At 48.3% G+C, this 20,403-nt stretch overlaps 1 protein-coding gene across 1 annotated transcript; it reads left to right on the top strand.

The window, feature by feature from the left end:
• Positions 1-662: 662 nt before the first annotated feature.
• TCHP (trichoplein keratin filament binding) lies at positions 663-15,871 on the top strand. Its single transcript, XM_058691009.1, has 13 exons — positions 663-777; positions 2,301-2,494; positions 3,707-3,917; positions 4,510-4,566; positions 6,261-6,329; positions 7,000-7,173; positions 8,375-8,487; positions 8,638-8,704; positions 9,626-9,798; positions 10,655-10,736; positions 12,565-12,750; positions 13,328-13,471; positions 14,609-15,871. Exons 2-13 carry the CDS (start codon positions 2,301-2,303, stop codon positions 14,639-14,641), a joined length of 1,503 nt encoding a protein of 500 aa, XP_058546992.1. The 5' UTR covers positions 663-777; the 3' UTR covers positions 14,642-15,871.
• The last annotated feature ends 4,532 nt before the right edge of the window (positions 15,872-20,403 follow it).

Here is a 20,403-nt window from a genome sequence, read left to right as displayed (position 1 = left end):
AGTCGCATGCTCTAGGTTCCCCTTAATTATCTTTTTCACACATAAAACAATACGTGTAACACACGGGGGTCAGAAAACACCAATAGAACCAACACTCTGGAACTCACCACCAAGCGAAAGACGATCATTTCCAATAACGTGTATCTATTTAGGCCAGCGGTTCTCCGAGCTGGTTGCACACTGAGTGCCCCTGGGGAGCTAAGACAACCTCTGACACCCTGAGAACCTGATGGGACTCGTCTGGAGTTTGGTCTGTATTTATTTATTTTTACTTCTTTAACGGCATCTAGACTTAAGCCTTCCCCAGGTGATTCTCGTGTGCAGCCAGGTTTGAGAACCACTGATTTATATTCTCCTCCCTGTCGTATCCCCCTGACTTCCCTCCACCCTCACCTACATTCTCCTCACCGCCCCCCCTCCAACACACACACTCCAGGTAACCACCACCCTGAATTTTGAGTAGTGATTGGATGCCTTTACCCTCCTTGCTGGTTTCCGGGACCAGCGACGTTTGCGATTGATCTCCCTCCCCCCACGAGAGGGCGCCAGAGAAAAATCACAACCTCCTTTCTGTCTGAGCGTCCGGTATCGCGTTGGAGGCGGCTTGGCCCTCGCGGCGCTCCGTCATCGGTCTGTTGCCCCGGCAACAAGCGGCGAAACCGCCGGAGTTGGTGCTGAGCGGCCCCGGAAGCGTGACCGCGGGACCTGTCGGGCTTGGTTGGGGCATGCGGGAGCTCGGCGGGGACAGTCTTCGGGAACTCCGGGGCGCGGAGAAACGTGAGTCGGGCATTGGGCTCGGCCGGAGCCGGCGTGGGGGCCCGAACGCGCGGAGCCCGGCCGCCGTGGCCCGGTGTTGGCGGGAACCGCGGCGGGCGCCGGGGGACCGGCCGTCGAGTCCTCACTGTTCCCTGCGCACTCGGCCCGACGCTTTGCTCTGCAAAGCGTACGTGGATGTGAAGGCTGCGTGAAGATGCGACTGATGCGGGATCGGAGTCTTGTTTCTTGATTCCCGGCGGAAAGCTTTTCCGCGGGCGGCTTGCAGGGCAAGGAAAAAATCATGTCAGGCGCGCCACAGGTTTAAGACAGGTTATAAAGGGGCAGCTGCGGGCCACGTTTGGTCCATAGACGTAGATTATTTCCCCCCAGGTCTGAGCACTGAGTTTGAGGCTTGGCCTGGACCCAGACAGACGTTCCGTAAGCACTGTCGTAACCAGGCACAGTATAGACCCTGCCCAGGAGGACAGCTCTGGGGTCAGGGAACGTGTACGGAGTAAGACTGCTTTCTGCTTTCAAGTCTCCAATTATGGCCCCATTTGCTCCGTGACCCGGGCAAATCGATTTCTTCCTGGGTCTCAGTTTCTCCATCTGTAAGATGAGGGCAGGCGAGGCCGCTCCCTGGGGGCTGCCAGAGCCAGGGCTTGTTGGTCCCAACAGGCAGACTCTTGACTGGGCTCTGGCCTGAGACTGATATGAATTAGGATCCCACCTCTTTTGTTGCCTCTCCTTCCTGGCTCTGTGGTCTTGGGCAAGTCACTTTGCCATTTCGAACTTAAGTTTCTTCACCTGCCAAATAATGGAGCGATTATAACAGTGAAAAAGATCATTCATATATGTCAAGAGCTTGGTACATTTTTTGTTCCTGAGATTATTATTCCTGTTACTTTGTGGGGAGCATAGAAAGCCCCAAGTGCTTGGTCCAGCATTGCTAGGACTGGTTCCCGGTCTTCATCTGTAGCGCCCTTGATGATGTCTGGCTCACAGCTGGGTGGAGTCCAGGCTTATTTAAAGTGATGCTTTGCAGGAGCACCTGGGTGGCTCAGTCTGTTGAGCATGTGACTCACGGTTTCACTCAGGTCATGATCCCAGAGTGGTGGGATGGAGGCCTGTATCTGGCTCCGTGCTGAGCATGGAGCCTGCTTGAGACTTTTTCTCTCTTTCTCTCTGACCCTCTCCCCGGCTCACGCTCTTTCTCTCTAAAAAAATTTAAAAACAGTGATGATTTGCAGACTTGATGGCACATGATTTTTAAAATGCTGATGCCTAGGGTGCCTGGCTGGCTCAGGGGGAAGAGCATGCTAGTCTTGATCTCAGGGTTGTGAGTTCGAGTTCCACGTTGGGTGTAGAGATTACTTAAAAAAAAAAAAAAAATTAAAAATGCTGATGCCTGGGAGCCTGAGCTAAGACTTCTTTGATGTCATTGGTCTGGAGTGGGGTGATTCCAGGGGGCAGCCAAGGGATGAGGACCACTCATTAGGGGGCTGCAGGAGGCTCATTTTCCTACCATTGCTACCATTCCTCAGATGGCACTCCCCACGCTGCCTTCCCAATGGTGCAGCCGGAGGCTCCTGGACCAGCAGATGGCCCGACAGCGACACCGAGAGCAGGAGGCCCGGCTTCGGCAGCAGTGGGACCAGAACAGCCGGTACTTCAAGATGTCTGATATCTGTAGCTCCAAACAGGCGGAGTGGAGCTCCAAGACGTCCTACCAGCGAAGGTAACTGCAGTGACCTTGATGGGATGGAGGCAGGAAACCACTTGTTGTTCAGGGGATGTGGCTGTAAGAACTAAGAACCCCATGGCTAATCAGCATGTTTTCTTGAGGAAGTTGCATAGATTGCATGCATGGTGATGTTTTCCAACTGAAAATTGAAAAAAAAAAAAAAAAAAAGATCATCAGTGAATAATACATTTGCTTTGAAAAAGAGAAAACAATAAGAAATATGTATAGAACCTGGAAGTCTTCTTGTAACCCCCTGTCCCCAGAGAGAATCACAGTGAACAGTCTGATACACCTGTCCTCCCATGCTTTTCCCCATTTGTGTGTGTACAAATATTCGCACACACACGCGTCCATTTTTGCAGAAATACATGTAAAAAACATGAAAGTTAAAAGCATGGGCTTTGGAGTCAGACACACCCAGATGGAATTCCTGACTGTCACTTGCTATATGAATGAGCCTCAGTTTCCTCATCAGTGAAGTGGGGCTAAAACAGAACCTACTTTGTTGGGTGTGTGATTAATAGAAAGCTATCCCTAGATATAATACCTAGTGTATAGGAATTGCTCAAATAATACTAGCTAGTACTGTTACCACATGCATATGTGAGACCACTGTACATTTTCTTTTTCTTTTCTTTTTTTTTTTTTTTAGTTTATTATTTTTGAGAGAGAGCGAGAGCGAGAGCGCAAGCAGGGGAGGGGCAGAGAGAGAGAGAGGGAGATCATGTCCTGCGCCGAAGTCTGATGCTCAGCCAACTGAGCCGCCAAGGCGCCCCCGCTGTACATTTTCTTTCTTTTTTTTTTTGAAATATTTTATTTATTTTTGAGACAGAGAGACAGAGCATGAGGAGGTGAGGGGCAGAGAGAGAGGGAGACGCAGAATCCGAAGCAGGCTCCAGGCTCTGAGCTGTCAGCACAGGGCCCAGCGCGGGGCTTGAACTCACAAACCACGGGATCATGACCTGAGCCAAAGTTGGACGCTCAACCGACTGAGCCACCCAGGTGCCCCCAATGTACATTTTCTTATGGCAAAAGCAAGATTCTGTCGTGCACGGTGGTCTGTGACCCGCTGTCTTCACTTTAGCCGGAAGACACTTTACCGTGTCACCCCGTCATGTCCACCTCAGCCTCTCTTACTGCACAGCAGAGAGTGTGCCACGTGTGGCTGTAGCGTGACTGACGTGGGGAGGGCTCCTTCTCACCCAGCATGCATGCCTATCAGCGTGAGAAGCTGAAGGAGGAGAAGCGGAAGCAGCTGGAAGCCAGGCGGGAGAGACTGAGGCAGCTGCTGCTGGAGGAGCAGGCCCTGCTGGCCAGACAACTGGAGGAGCTAAGGCTAAGCATGGACGCGAGGGAAGGCAGACTCCGAGAGTGGCATGGCGATCTCAAGTCGGCCCGAGAAGAGCAAAGGAAACTGGTAACTCCTCCTAGCCCTTCTGGAGCCTACGGAGCAGGAGCGTCCCCAGCCCGTCAGTGACACACACACGGGGTCCCTGGGCACACTGGTCTGATGAGACAACGGTAAACTCCAGAGCCTGCAGGGCGAGGTGCTTTGTGCTACGTTGTTCTCCACGTGTGTTTTGCACGAGTCACCTCAGGTCATCACATCCGAGTCCTTTGTCTTTATATCAGTCCTGTGGCCCCAGCAGGCTGCGCGCTGGTATGTTTGATCTTCCAGTAGCTGTGGGGAATGGTGAGCCCCAGTCTGTGTTTTTAAGCCTGCTGTATATTTTGAAGCAGATTGTCACATCTGGGACCCATCTGTAGCATCAGATCTTGGCGCCCTTCCATCACCACTGTGGGAGTCATTTGTCAGAGCTGTCTGGTTCCACTCTGGTGTCTCCCAGAGCCTGGGATGCCAGGCAGGCAGTAGGTCCGAAGGGCAGGCGCAGTGACAGCATGCCAGCCGAGGGGCTCTCCGCCTCAGCTGACTGCCACTGTGGGTTATCCAAAATGTGAATGAATTTGAAAAGTGACATCAGGCTTCCCTCTTTGTGTTTCCTTGACAGATTGCCGAACAGCTTCTGTATGAACACTGGAAGAAGAACAACCCCAAACTTCGAGAGGTAAAAACCAGCGAGATCCTTTGCTTTGCCTAAGTAGATAAAATCATGTTTCTCTTCTTGTTTTTGAACTTGCATCTCTTGCTGGGGTGGAACAGAGAACACCCCGGCCACCTGAACGATGCCACATGCAGATCTGGTTTCTTGGGTGTTCAGCCAATACTTATTGAACATTTGCCACATGGTCAGCACCTGGGCACGTGGAGATTAGCTGGGGTCCCCCCTTCTTAGGAACTTGCGGTCCAGTGTGGGTTGCAGTGGGCTGGGAAGGCCCAGGAGGATGGGCATTTGGGGCAGTGCCCCCAGCTCAGTTGTGGGTCAGAGCGGCATCTCAGAGGAGTTGCGGGGATGGAGGAGTCTGGAAGGACTTGGGTGTTAACTTGATGGTGTAAAGGTGAGGAAAGGACATTCTAGATTGAGGCAGCTGAGTGAGGAGCAGGCCGGAGTCACGAGAGCAGAGTGCATCCAGGGAGTGATGAGTGGCTGAGAGTTTGTGATGTCATATGGCGAGCAGGGGCTGCAAGAGTTGAGGCTGGTGAGGCACGTGGGCCTGGACCCCAGCCAGCCTGTGTGGCCTTCTCCTGGAAGCGCTGGGGAGCACCTGGATGATTTTCAGCAGGGCTGTGGCGGCACCCTGGCCGCATTTCAGGGAGCAGTAGCTTTGGCAGCAGTGTTGAGGTGAGCAGGGGGTGGTGAGACCAGGGCAGTGACGGCAGAGACCAGAACAGGGTGGCAGGAGAAAGGAGGACAAATATGCAAGATCCTGGGGCAGGTGGGGGGCAGTCTGGCTTGGGTGGCATCATTCTGTGGAGACGGGGCTAGAGGAAGATGATCCGTGATGATTTCATTGATGTATTTTAACTTAAATTTTGCGTATATGTTTGGTGGCATTAATTTATTTGTAATTATATTTAGAAAATTGCCAGCCACTAAGTAATAGAACAATTTGGTGCTTTTGAGCCTTGTGCAGTTAGCACTAAGCCATGGGAGGTCTCCTTTCCCTGGCCATTTGAGCGTTTAGGTGGGTGCTCCAAAGTCTTTTACTCAGAAATGTTTATTTAGAACACTCAAGTTAGTTGCGGATGTTTACATTTGTAAGTTGAGAAAGAGATTAAACATTTTTATAAACAATTTCCCAAACAAAAGCTTTTGGATAGAGTTCCAGTTCATTTTCTGATCCAACAGATTCGCTAAACCCGTATCTCTTCTTAATAACCCCAAATGTGTTACATCTGTTGCTGTGGGGAGTACATGTTTATACAGCCACCGCTTTGCAGAGGATGTTTCGAGGAGCCAGGCAAAAGGCTGAGTCTGGCCCTCACCCAGCTCCTGCTGTTCTGGGCCCTGGCATGCTTCAGACCAACCAGGGGTGGCCTCTGAGATCGTATTTCCATTCCAGCGTCTGCTGACCTGCCCCTGCACAACCCCCAGGGTACTGGGAGAAAAGTTTGTGTTCCTTTGTTACAACTCCTTAGATCTGTTTCAAACTGCCTGGTCCTTTGGTTTACTAACTGAGTTGCGTTCCAAATGTACATGTTGGGGTCATCTTGTGCTCCCTTGTAAGATATCTGCGCCCCTCCGAGTCCTTGCCTAGGGAACTTCTGGTCACCTGCCAGGGCATAGCACTGTGCTCTGCAGCGTCCATCTGTCGGATGAACCAGTGAGGAAATGAACATTCTCTGCCTTCTCACCCTCAGATTGAATCAGCCCTTCACAAGGAGCACGTGATAAACTCTTGGAAAATGCAGAAAGAAGAAAAAAAACAGGTGTGATATATGACTCTGGAAATAGTCCTACATGGCATGGTGGAAGTGCTGTGACTCCGGGTCTCTCAAGTTGTCTTGTTCTGGATGTTAATGAGTCCAGTCCAGGAACAGACTTTATCTCAGTTAACTTTAACACGTTAAAAGCAGATGTCTGTTGCTCCTACATGTACAAGAATCCTTTCCGATCATCCCCAGGGCAGAATAACACCAGTGGCCAGCCACTGGCAGGTGGAAGGTGCATCTTAAAGGTCGCTTTTGCTGCTGGCAGTCTCTTTTGATGTAGCACACATCATAAACTCTCAACCCGGGCTGACAGCAGCACCTTTGGGGACAAAAGTCCACACCTCCGTGAACCCACAGCTTTGCCTCTGGGTTCACTGGGGAGACTTTTGAAAGGGAAGGAATCCTGACATTGTTGAGCCCCTCCTCTGTGCCGGGCACCGTGCTGAGTACTTCCCCAGCATCACCTCTGAGGGAAGGATCACTCCATGGTTCCCACTGTGAGAACAGAGCCGGGGAAGACGCACCCTCACCCGGGGTCACGCAGCTGAAAAGTGGCATGACCTCCTCTGTTGTAGACACGTTGGAATGGGGAACAGTGGCAGGGAGCTGGGTCTTTGCTGGCTATGTGACAGATTCTGACCTCCTGCGTTCATCTGACCCCATGTAGCAAGAAGCCACCCAAGAGGAAGAGAACAAACGGTATGAAAATGAATATGAAAGGGCCCGAAGGGAAGCACTGGAGCGGATGAAAGCAGAAGAGGAGAAGAGGCGGTTGGAGGGCAAACTCCAGGCTGAGGCGCTGCTCCAGCAGGTGGAGGAGCTGAAGCTGAAGGAGTTGGAGGTGAGGGCATGGCCTCCTCCTGCAGCCGCTTGCCGTTATAAAGCAGGCATTTAGGAAGCGGCACCAAAAAGACCATATTGGGGAGGGGTGGTTCTAAGAAATGCAACAGTGCTGGGTTTTCCCTTCGGACACATACTCCTCGCCGTGGTTTTTCCATCCCCCTAGGTTGTGCGTCCAGATCCTAGAATGTTCACAATATGGAGCTAATAGCTGTTCTCTTACGTGTGTTTTAGGCTCTGTGTGAGAGCCTTCTTAGAACTTGGATTTTCCTGGGGCACCTGGATGGCTCCATTGGTTGAGTGTCCAACTCTTGATTTCGGCTCAGGTCATGATTCCAGGGTTGTGGGATCAACCCCCATGTCAGGCTCCATGCTGAGCGTGGAGCCTGATTGGGATTCATTCATTCATTCTCTTCCTCTCTCTCTCTCTCTCTCTCTCTCTCTCTCTCTCTCTCTCTCTCTCTCTCTCTCCCCCCCCCTCTCCCCCCCTCTCCCCCCCTCTCCCCCCCTCCCCTTCTGACCCTATACCCAACTCACATGTGCTCTCTCTCAAAATTTATACCAAAAAAAAAAAAAGGAACTTGGATTATCCAGTGCACTAAGTAGACTTGACTTAGTCTGATGTTCTAGCATGCAGCTACAGCTCTCCGCAGCTAGCATGTTTTGGATCTCAAGGCATAAACCATGAGGTCTTTGGTTTCGGAGGCTGTTCTGAGAATACTGTGCAGTCTTCCTGAGCTAGATACCTGGGCTAGATTTTCTCATCTGGCTGAGGGAAAGCCCGTCCTTCGTTAGGCCCAAATGATTCCAGAACCAGATCCTTAATGCCCACTATCTGCTAGATGCTGAGCACTGAGCTGGGTGCTAGAGATACAGCTGTGAGCAAGACCCACGGTCCTGGCCTTCATGGCAGGAACCGTGTCAGGTGCGGAAGGGAATTAAGTTATAGGAAGGTGTGAACAAGTACAGGGTCCTGCAGGAGCATGGAGCATGGATCTGATCCTTGTCCACAGGCCTGGGAAAGGCTCTTGCAGGAAGCGAGTGCGCTGGGCCAAGGGCTCAGAGCCCAGAGGTAAGAGGGAGCTCTGATCACCAGGTGGCCGGGCCAGCCCTGTTGCCTGGCATCTGCCGAAAATGCACACGAAGAGTGAAGGAAGCTCCGTTTCTGATGACCTTAACTGGGTGCACTGTTGTCACCACAGGCCACCAAACTGAAGAAGGAGCAGGAGAATCTGCTGAAGCAGCGGTGGGAGCTGGAGAGGCTAGAGGAAGAGAGGAAGCAGATGGCAGCCTTCCGGCAGAAGGCAGAGCTGGGGTGTGTGTGCCCAGACGGGCAAGCCTTGTGCTTTCTCAGACTTGCATTGCTGTCCCAAACCAGAAAGATCTGTATGTAGTAAGTAGCTATCTGGCCCCCGCTAATCGTTCATAAGACACTGAAGGCAGACCGTATTTTGCTCCTTTCTAGACGTTTTTTGAGACATCAGTATAACGTGCAACTCAATAGGCGTGCACAGCAGATCCAAGAGGAACTGGTAAGTCTGAGTCAGCCTGGCATTTCTTTCACCCTTTTTGGAAGAAAATGCTTTCCATCGCTCAGAATGAGTGCATTCTCGCAAGAATAACACACTAGGGGAGATTCCTCCTTGATGAGCTCGCGACCCCCAGCACTCCCCAGGGGGGTCTGCTTTGTTGTGTATTCTAGATACATTTACCCAGCACACACAGAGGGCAGTGGTGGCGTTCTTTAAAACCTGAAGTAGCATTCCTCAGCACAGTCACCTAACAGTAAACCTCAAATCCTTGGAATGAGCTTGTTCTTTTTACTGGCTGCTCAGTGTTCCTGTCAGGTATGTCGATGGGCTCTCTAGTGACAACGGGGACAGGGATAGTGAATGAGAGAACCCGCCTACCTCTATCCCTGCCCGCTACCGTCAGGGTGGTCCAGGGGTGGCAGCGCCACTGCTGTTCCCGAGTACATTTTTCCGTCCCAGGACCTCCCAAGTCCCTTGTTCTTTACTGCATCTCGCTGTGGACATGTCCACTACAGCCAGTTCCCTACCGATGCGTGTTTGGGTCATTTTTGTTTTTCCTCTACGGGACCTCTGCATTGAGCATTTTGTGCATTTGGTTTTGTGCCTTTGGGTCTCTAGTCCATATTCTTAGAAGTGAAACTGTTGTCCAGCCGTGTTCTCAAAAGCTGTGCTACCAGGCATGTCCGAGGGCAGGGACAGGTGCGTGGTGGCAAAGGGGCCTCTCCTGCATTATTTTAAACCAGTCCTAAGTGGTTATACCCTGACTCTTCATATCTCTATGTAGGGAAGCTTTGGAAGCATCACGAACGTCTGCTGTCAGTGCTGAGTGCAGAAAGGGGGCGCTGTGGGAGCTGCGGTGGGGGGGGGGGGGTGCTGTGGCTGCAGAGGGGCGCCCACCGCGCTTCCTCCTCCACCCTCTAGGAGGCGGACAAGCGCATCCTGCAAGCGCTCCTGGAGAAGGAGGATGAGAACCAGCGCGAGCACCTGGCCAGGAGGGAGCAGGCCGTGGCCGATGCGGCGTGGATGAAGCAGGCCATCGAGGAGCAGCTGCAGCTGGAGAGGGAGCGGGAGGCAGAGCTGCAGCTGCTGTTGAGGTGAGAGGCGGTGCCTGCCTGGGCTGGACCCTCCCAGCCTCTGCTCTGGTCCCTTATGTCTCCGCAGGCCACCACCAGGGTCTCCTGTTGTCACTGAAGCATCCGTCCTTGTTAATCTGCCCATGGGGAGGAGCACATGTTTGCTAGCAGACCCGGCTTGCAGGGGTGTTTCCCTTGTTATTTAAGGTGGAAATCACTAGGGTTTAGAGTAAGGATCTGTTCATTTAAGATCTTAGAAATTTGAAAGGAAATTGTTAGAAATTATGGAGATGCTGAATGCTTCTTAGGTCTTTTTTAAATGGGTCTGGATCCTAAAAATCTAGTGGATTGAAAAAATTGAATAACATGTCACATTTATCGGGCACTTCTTGTGGGTCAGACACCGTGCAGAGCGCTTTACCATCCTCCTCTTATTTAATCCTGACATCCATCCGCAGGGTAGGTACTCAGGTCGCTTGAGGAGGTCACTGACTTGCCTCAGGCCACAGGGCGAGCTAGCAGTGACCCCAGGAGCAAAGTGACAGAGCTCGGGCACAGCAGGGCTCCTCTGCCTCTCCAGGGTGCTGGTGGCTTCATTTGCCATGGTGTCTAAATGGCCTGGGTGCAAGCCATCACAGTTGTGTTTTGTAAGGAGGTGGGAGCATAACCCAGGCAACTTAAAGTACTTCCTGTAGGAGTACTCTCCATGAGCTAGTCCAGAGTTGTAAACTGTGAAGAGTTTGCACGCAGAAGTGGATTTGAAGGTTGGCCCTATGGCACATGTGTACCTGATGCGCTGGAGCCCTGTCACGTCTTTAGTTCTTGTCTGCCATCGGTGGTGGCAAGGAGCCTGCTGTCATCCACTCTGTGTTCCCAGGGAAGAGGCCAAGGAAATGTGGGAAAAGAGAGAGGCGGAGTGGGCCCGGGAGAGGAGCGCACGAGACAGACTGATGAGCGAGGTAATCCTGGCTGCGAGCGCGTACTGACCCTGCCAAATGTTCTGGAACACAGGCCTCTTTGCTTATTTTAAATAGACTTATTTTTAAAAAAAAAAATTTTTTTTTTTGATGTTCTTGAGAGAGAGAGAGACAGAGCATGAGCAGGGGAAGGGCAGAGAGAGAGGGAGACACAGAATCCAAAGCAGCCTCCAGGCTCCCAGCTATCAGCACAGAGCTTGATGTGGAGCTGGAACTCACAAACCATGAGATCATGACCTGAGCCGAAGTTGGGCGCTTAACCATCTGAGCCACCCAGACGCTCCTTTTAAATAGACTTCTAATGTCATTGTGAAAGTAGTATCAGCTTTTTAGAAGAAAATTCAGGAGTACAGGAAGAACAAAGTCACCCAGGTCCCCATTATTTGCATAGTCGCTGTTACTCTGTTTCTTCCACTCTGTGTGGAAACGTGCAAACATGTCTTTCTGCGTATTCCTTATTATACTATGTTGAGTTCCAGCATTCTAATGCACTATTCCATCTCCTTTGTAGATATTTTGATGATATCACACTTAATATATCATGTTGGGTGTACTGTGGGGTTTTTTTCCTATTCCCCTCTTGTGGGTGTTCTTTTTATTCTGATTTTTATTCTGATTTATTCCTGAGGTGTTACAAGAAACATTGCAGTGAACATCTTGGTTCATAAGGCTTTCCATTTTTAGGAAATGGAAATTTCCTAAAAAAATCCTATTTAGGATTTTTTTCTTTGGGGTGCATAACCAGAAGTGGACTCTTGAAAGAACACAACTCGTCAGTATTTAAGTAATGCGTTAAGACTTACCCCAATTTAAAAGGAATGAGGGGCACCTGGGTGGCTCATTTGGTAGGATACGTGGCTTTTGATCCCAGGGTCATGAGTTTGAGCCTGCATTGGGTGTGGAGATTAAAAAAAAAAAAAAAAAAAAATTTTTTTTAAAGAAATCTTTTAGAAAAAATCTTTCATTATCCATGTATTGAAAATTAAAGTGGCTTAAAAATGGAAATATTTGGTGCATGTCATTTTGGAATCCGTGGGAAGTCCGGTCCCAGTGGGGCTCTCCCTTCTGTGAATACCAGTACTCTGCAACACCTTTGATTTTCCCTATTAAAAACGTTCCTCTTGTGTTGAGCACTGGGTGTGATATGTAATTGATGAATCACTAAATTCTACTCCTGAAACCAATGTTACACTATATGTTAACTAGAATTTAAATACAAATTTGAAAATAAAAAAAATTCCTCCTAGTTGTGGCCACTTTACGTGTCCTGTCCCGGGAGCATAACTGTTGGGTACGGCAAGTGGCTTCCCACCGTTCTTGATTCTTGAGTCCTGACTGCTCTGGATGTGATCCTGTGCTGTGGCCAGGTTTCAAGCCCAGCAAGGTTTCTGCAAGTATTTAGAGCCCGAAGGTTGAGGGGATGACCCAGATTACTTCCGGTCATCTGTGTGGCTTGTGGTTTCTTTCTTTTTCTGGAACCTACCGATAGGGAGTGAGGCTCACAAGCTTGTTGCTGTTTCTGTGCCTGGGGAGGGAGCTCCATCCGCCTCCTTGGATCTTGTCAGTGCCCAGCTGTCTCTCCCTAACGCGTGGTCTGTGTGCATTTTCTGTGTGGTGGGGACGGGTGGGAAGCTGGGCTGACGTTGCATGGGCCAGTGCTGTGATCTGACTTGCCTTCACGTGGGGGTATTCGGGCCTGAGGCTGAGGACGAGGCTGGGTCTTGGGGCAGCTGTAGCCTGTCCACAGCTTGTGGAATAGGGAACTGCTAAGTCGAACTGAAATCTGCCCTTGCCTTCCTGCTGAGGGTAGGTTCTGACCGGGAGACAACAACAAATACAAGCAAAGCTTGAACAAAACCGACGGGCACAAGAGGAATCCCTGCGACACCGGGAGCAACTTATTCGAAATCTTGAGGAGGTCAGAGAGTCAGCTCGTCGTGAGAAAGAGGAGAGCAAAGAACTGAAATCGGCCAGGAAACAGGAGCTGGAGGCCCAGGTGGGCTGAGCCTGGTGGGGGAGGAAGCCTCAGCAGGGGAATGTGAGCGGCAGGCCGCTTGCTGTGGCCTCTGCACCGTTATGGCACCGGATGCGGGGACCCTTGACGTATTTCCACATCCAGGCACTAAGACCTTGTCCGAGAGGCCCACATCTGTGAGCTCAGCGCAACCATTTCATTTCCAGCTGAAACCCCGACCCTCCTGATTCGTTCCGGCGCCACTCCAGGTCCTCCATGTGTGTGGGAGCGAGGCTGCTGTGCCTACCTGTTATCCCTCTCCTGTCTGCCTCCACAGGCATATGGCTCGCTGGGCCACCGTTCTCTGTTCAGTTTGGAACCTGGTAGAGAACACAGAATCTTCCAAGCACGTGGCCACACCTGGAGCTTTTCACAAGCTGCGCATTACCATGCGTGCAACCTTTCCAGTCTCATCAGTGCCCTTCCCTCTTGTACTTGCCATCACTGTGCCTTAGCTTGGATTCTCTGACTGGGGTAGATCCACAGGCTTTCCCTCGTGACCTGAAGCAGGGCTCTGCCCAGGGACTCTGTCCCGGCTGACTTTGTTCTTGGTGGCCAGGTTGCAGAGCGCCAGCTGCGGGCATGGGAAGAGGACCAGCAGGAGGAAGAGGAGGAAGAGGAGGCCAGGCAGGCAGAGCAGTTCACTGACGCCTTACTGCAGCAGGAGGTGAAGACGATGGCCAAGCAGGGCTCCTGGCCCAAGGTAAGGAGTCTGAAGGGCACAGGCTGCTGGAGCCCAGCCTGGCCCCTGCTGTCCCAGGCCTGTTTGTAGCCCTGTCCTAAGCTCCGCTTCCCAGCCAGCTCAGATTCCTCCCTCGTTCCTCTTCTCTTGTGTTTTTCCCTTCTCGACCAGTCGGGAGCCCCGACACACATCTTAGCCCTTGTTTTGGCCTCAGACGGCCCTTGAGGAGATTTTACTCTGGGCCCTGACTGCTGAGGTGCATGTCATTTGGCCCTGTTTGGGACCAGGAGCCATCTAAGAGCTCTGGCACGGCAGGGGAGAGGTGAAGAGGCAGCTGTCCAGACAGTGGGGCCCAGGCGAGCAGGGGCCTGGTTTCCCTTCCTCTCAGCACCTCTGGTTGCCCCTCCCCTCCCTGATCCTCTTGTCCTCTTCCATCCTTCCCTGTCCTCGGAAGTACACGAGAGGCCCCTGTGCACGACGCACGGAGAAGCGAGGGTTGCCCCCCTACTCCCAGAGAGCTGGTAACTAATGAAGCCCCTGGGAGCTGGGGGAGGGCCCGGCGGGCATGTTGCGCCTGCCCCTCCTTTACCAGGGCCGCTCAGCCACCCTGGCGCTCCAAAGTGCTGCGAGACGAAGAGGCTGGCTCCTTTGTTTTCAGGTGACTCTGGGAAGCCCACCCACGAGACAGAGCAGGTGCTTCACCTGCCACAGAACTGCTTTGTCCTCACCGGCTGGGGCTCTTGAGGTGCAGGCTAACATTTTGGCACGACACTTTGGACCTTTCATGTCTTGGGAAGGTCTCGGCGACACACAGTCCCATAATAGACATGTAAAGTCAGATTCTGCATCAACGCCAGGAGCTGTGGGCTGTGTCCTAGGGCAGGATATATGGTTTCCTGTTGCCTCACCCTAATTGTAAGCTCGCTTGACCAGGGATCATTGAGTGCCTCAGGATCGGGTTTTCACGGAGCACATGTGGAAATGTTACAAAAAAGGTAATAAAGTACCTCATTTGTGGTTTAGGGTCCAAGCTTTCTCAGTTGTAAATGAAAACAGCCAACTATACCAGGCTTTCAGCTCTTATTTCGGTTGGGATCAATTCCCAATGCTCCAGAGACTGCTGATCTAATCAGGCTTCTGTTTTCTTTCTTTTCTCAGCCCTACGGACATCCCAGAATTGCTTGGAACTGACTTTGTTGGTGTTGGAAGCACAGAGTGAGGTCCCTGAGGCCTTTGATATGCAGGCACCAGACAGCTGTACGGTGTTCGGTTCGAGTGTTCGGGTCACTGTGTAACGGTTCACTGAGCCTGTTGGGGTCCACGGTCAAACAGAGCAAGGGCCTCACCAGCCAGCGTTCTATAGACATGCAGCACCCAGCAGGAGGCCTTTTCCTGCCTTTCGTATCCAAGAAAGGGGCTCTTACAGTCACATGCTGAGAGTGCTGCCACACAGTCCCATGAGAGACCGATAATTGTCAACCTCCAGTAAAGACTCCAGCTGGAGAAATGAGGAAAGTTTCTCAGTTTTTAAACTTGCCACTTAAATTTCACTATTCTGTCGATAACAGACTCCTAAGTGTCAGTTCAGTTTCTTTCACAGTTTATTAATTTAGTGGCCCCAAAAGGATCATGTCTTATTTTCTGGAAGAAGAAAAGCTGTGAACTCTGAGACAGTCTGATGTGCTCCACGGATGCTTTCCGGAAGGGTGTCGAGAAATAGGTCTTTCCTCCTTTAGGAAACGTGGTGGAATTTCCATGGAGCACTCTGTGTGGTGATCCCAACATGTATGTTAGTTACTAAGCCCCAAAAGGGGGCCTCAAAAGGCCACCTGGTTGGCTAACGTTTTGGCACGACACTTTGGACCTCTTGTGTCTTGGAGGAAGGTCTCAGCGACAGGCAGCCTTGTAGGATTTATGTGCCCAGAGGAAGGGGCACGGGGCCTGAAGACTAGATCACACTCAACCAGATCGGCCAGAACTTTCTCCTCCCACTGTTCTAACAATGTGACACAGTTCTAGATTAATCTCTATAAATAGCTACAAGTTCCTTGCAGCAATAACCCTATTTTTATTTGTATTTTTTTTCATATTCTCCCTCTGAGGTTTCACTTTCCTTATACTGTATTTAAGGTTCCACATTTCAGTAAATTATAGCTAATTATAGATAGGGCTGTGTGCCAGGTTGTTAAAAACCAGAGTTTATTTTTTAAAAATCCTGAGTGTAAAGGCTGCATTGCCTTTCACATCCATTGTGCTATAAAAACAAACGGAGCAGCAAACTATCCTTAATCTGTTTTTCGTTTTCTTGTCTTGAATTTCTTTGGATAGGACCCCCTGAGCACCACTTTCGTTATGCTTGCTCATATTTGCTTCCTCCGTTTCAGATGTTCGTTTATCGTGAAATAAAGTTTTGGTCTGACAGCATGGCTTCCAGACTTTGTTACTGTTGCTTGTATTAATTATCGCAAAGTGGGTTGTATGGAATGATAGATTTTTACTGATTTAATCCATCTCTCCTACAGCTTTCCATATTTTCTATGACTGCTCACATTTTCTGGTTCTACTCATTTTTCTTGTGAAAGTGGTGTTGTCTCCCCTCCAATTTCCACTGGATCCTCTTTTAAGTAAACCACAGGGAATTATTAGGAATCCTATACTGTCTGAGCTCCAGTACAGAGTAGATGTGGACAGATGGGAAATAAGAACATAAATATTTACTGAATATTTTTTATTTCTTTGAATATCTTGTTTTTGAAGCCTGCTGGTAATATTCCTTATCGGCACTAAAAATCTGTGTTGTGCTGGTTCTCTACCCTAATTCAGTTGGTTAAGCGTCAGACTCTTGGTTTCAGTTCATGTCATGATTTCATGGTTTGGTTGGTGGGATCCAGCCCTGCCTTGCTTGGGCTCCAGGCTGACTGCAGGGAGCCTGCTTGGGATTCTCTCTCTGCCCCTCCCCCGCTATCTATCTCTGAAAAGAAAGAAAGAAAAAATAAATATTTCTTTAAAGGAAAAAAAAAATTCCTAACCTCGGCCAAAATAATTGTTTCTAAGTTTAGAGCTCCCAGGATAGCCCACACAGTCCTCTTGTCTCATGTATAGTTTGTGCTGTGATTACGTATGTATATCGCCTTTATTGTTTTTAAGCACCTTTTTCTACTCCCTGTAAAACTAGTGATTTCTTAGGTTATTCTTCACAGATCTTCTGCGCAGTTCAGTTCCTTTAGAACAGATGGTGCAGAAGCCACTACTGATAAAATGCTTATTTTTTGTATTTTCACTCTTTCTGCTCATTCAGCACATATTCTGGGTTAATTCTCGAGAAGGGTGTAAGGTCTGTGTCTGGATTCATGTGTTTTTGGCCTGTAGGTGTCCAGTTGTTCCAACACCATCTGTTGTATGGACTTTCCTCCTTTGTCAAAGATCAGTTGACTGTATTTATGTCAGTGTATTTCTGGGCTCCTCAACTCTGTTCCATTGATCTGTTTATTCTTTCGCCAATACCACAAACTTCTATAATCAATACCACTGTCTTGATTACTGTTGCTTTATTGTAAATCTTGAAGTCAGGTGAGTAGCATTTGTTCTTCTCCTTCAATATTATGTTGGGTCTTTTGCCTTTCCACATCAACTTTAGAATCATTTTTTCAATATCCACAAAAGAACTCGCTGGAATTTTTTAATTTTTAAGTAGTCTCTATACCCAACATGGCACTCCAACTTGCAACCCCGAGAAGAAGAGTCGGTCGCATGCTCCACTGACTGAACTAGCCAAGTGCTCCAGTTGCTGGGATTTTGACTGGGACTGTATTGAATCTTTAGATCAAGTTGGGAAGAAGTGACATCTTAACCTTCCTATCCATGGACATGGAATATTTCTCCATTTCTTTCTTTCCAGGAATTTCATTCATCAGAATTCTGTAGTTTTCCTGATCTAGCTCTTATACTATTTTTTTTTTTTAGGATGTATACCTACAGTATTTCATTTTTGGGTGCTAATGTAAATGGTACTGTGTTTTAAATTTCAAATTCCACCTCTTCATTGCTAATGTATAGGAAGATTATTCATATTTGTACATTAACTTTGTATCCTGTACCTTGCTATAATTGCTTATTAGTTCCAGGAGGTGTTTTGTTAATTCTTTCAGATTTTCTACATAGAGATGATCATGTCATCTGTGAACAAAGACAATTTTATTTCTTCCTTCCCAATCTCTACAGCTTTTACTTCCTTTTCTCCTCTTCCTGAATTAGCTAAAATTTCCAGTACTTTGTTGAAAAGGAGTGATGAGAGGGGACATCTTTGCCTTGTATCTGACCTTAGTGGGAAAGCTTTGAGTTTCTTACCATTGATATGATACTAGCTGTAGGTTTTTGTAGTTTTGTTTTGTTTTGTTTTATTTCGTTTTTGTCAAGTAGAAGTTCCCCTAGGGGCACCTAGGTGGCTCAGTCAGTTAAGCATCTGACTTCGGCTCAGGTCATGATCTTGCGGTTCACGGGTTCAAGCCCCGTGTCAGGCTCTGTGCTGACAGCTCGGAGCCTGGAGCCTACTTCATGGATTCCGTGTGTGTCTCTCTCTGCCCCTCTCGCGCTCATACTTTCAAAAATAAATAAAACATTTTTAAAAAGTTCCTCTCTATTCTATTTGCTAAGAGTTTTTATTATGAATGGGTGTTGAATTTTTTCAAATGTTTTTTCTGCATCTTGATATGATGTGATTTTTCTTTTTTGGATTAGTGATGTGATGGATTACATTAATTGAATTTTGAATGTTGAACCAGCCTTTACACCTGGGACAAATCCCACTTGGTTTTGGCATATAATTCTTTTTATGCACTGTTAGATTCGATTTGCTAATATTTTGTTGAGGATTTTTGCATCTGTGTTCATGAGATACTGATCTGTAGTTTTCTTCTCTTGTAATGTCCTTGCCTGTGTTTGGCATTAGGATAATACTGGCCTCACAGAATGGGTTGGGAAGTATTCTTTCTGCATCTATCTTCTAAAAAAGATTATGGGGAATTGGTATACTTTGTTCCTTAAATGTTTGAAGGTGAATCCATCTGGGCCAGCCTGGTGCTTTGTTTTGGAAGGTTATTATTGATTGAATTTCTTAAGTAGAGATAGGCCTGTGTAGATTGTTTCTTCTTAATGTGAATTTTGACATCATGTCTTCCAAGGAATTGGTCCGTTTCATCTGGGTTATCAATTTGTGGGCATAGAATTGATATAGTAGTCCTTTATCGTTTTGATTTTTATATCCATGGGAACTGTAGTGATGTCCCCTCTTCATTGCTGATATTAGTAATTTGTATCCTCTCTTTTTGTCTTAGCCCGGCTAGAGGCTTCTTGATTTTATTGGTCTTTCTAAAGGACCATTTTTTTGGTTTTGTTGATTTTTGTCTATTGATTTTCTGTTTTCTAATTCTGTTGTAGTTAACATACACATTTGTTGCTCCATCTGGGTTGACAATACAAATGGGGTTCTTTGGGCACTTACGCAAAGTCACTCTAGCCTTTGCCAGTTGTAACCCGTGGAGTGCCAGCCTTTGGTTCCAGGCCTCTCTTCACCACACAGGCCCTTCCTACGTGATATAAGCCAGGCTTCTGGACTCCAGCGCCATCTCCACATTAGTATACCCTGGATCTGTATCTCTAATCCATACTTCTATATCCACCACCACTTTTACATCCCTACTTTGATATGCACCTCAAAGGTGCCTCAAACTCAGCACAAAAAGACTATCAAATGATCTTTCCTACTAAACTATCATTAAGTCAAGCAACAGCAACAACCATCTGGCTCTTCTCCAGTGTTCTCAGATAAGTCAATGGCACCACCATCCATCCTGCCAGCTGCGGGAGCCATAAGCCTAGGGGCAGTGAGTCCTGTTACTCCGACCTCCTGCAGCTTCCATCTACTTTGCTCCCTCTGCCCCTATCTTTCATGGCTACCACTGACTTCTGTCTGAAGTCACCCCTTCACCTCACTTTCTTCTCTAGAATGTGTGTGCCATGCTACCTCCTGGCCCAGGAAATATACATAACAATCAGATTGGTACAAAGGTTTTCCTCATAGCATTAGTTACAACAGCAAACACTGATAACCTGGATGTCCAACACTGGGAGGCTGTTTGAGTTTTGGTTATTATGCGGTACATTAAAATGAAATGGAATGCTTATTTTTTTTTAAGTTCTGCAGAAATGTTCATGCTGTGTTAAAATGTCCAAAAGTGGGTTGCCTAGCTGGCTCAGTCAGTAGAGCACGCAACTCTTGATCTTGGGTCATGAGTTCAAACCCCACATTGGGTATAGAGGTTAGTTTTAAAAAGAACTAAAAAGCCCAAAGGCAATATTTACATAATTCAAGGGCCCTTTTAAGGAAACAAAACACTCTGTGGGTATTTCTAAAAGTTGGGATAATGGCTATTTTTCATTTTGGGTGCTTTTCTGTATTTTACACAGAGAACATAATCTTTGAAATAAGGGGAAACTTTTAAAAAATGAAAAAGGCAGGGGTGCCTGCGTGGCTCAGTTGGTTGAGCGTCTGACTCTTGATTTTGGCTCAAGGTCATGATTCCAGGGTGGTGGGATTGAGCCCCACGTTAGGCTCTGTGCTGACAGAGGGGGAGCCTCCTTGGGATTCTCTCTCTCTGCCCCTCCCCTGCCTATGCTTGCTCTCTCTCTCTCAAAATAAGTAAATAAACTTAAAAAGAGAAGGAAAATTCCTATGAATAATAATAATAAAAACAATAAATAGAATCTAATGGAAAAATGGGTAAACACTCAAATAGGCACCGCACAAAAGAGGAAATCTAAATGGCAAATAACACGGAAAAGCACACAACCATATTATAATCACAGAAATGCACACTGAAACCAGGAGATACTACCACAAACCCACTGAATTGATAAAAAAACATTTTAAGATTTTATTTTTTAGTAATCTCTAC

Source organism: Neofelis nebulosa, chromosome 11, assembly GCF_028018385.1.
Source record: "Neofelis nebulosa isolate mNeoNeb1 chromosome 11, mNeoNeb1.pri, whole genome shotgun sequence".
Classification (NCBI taxonomy): Eukaryota; Metazoa; Chordata; class Mammalia; order Carnivora; family Felidae; genus Neofelis; species Neofelis nebulosa.
The sequence above is the reverse complement of the archived record's forward strand: the minus strand, read 5'-3'. Positions and strand labels throughout refer to the sequence as shown.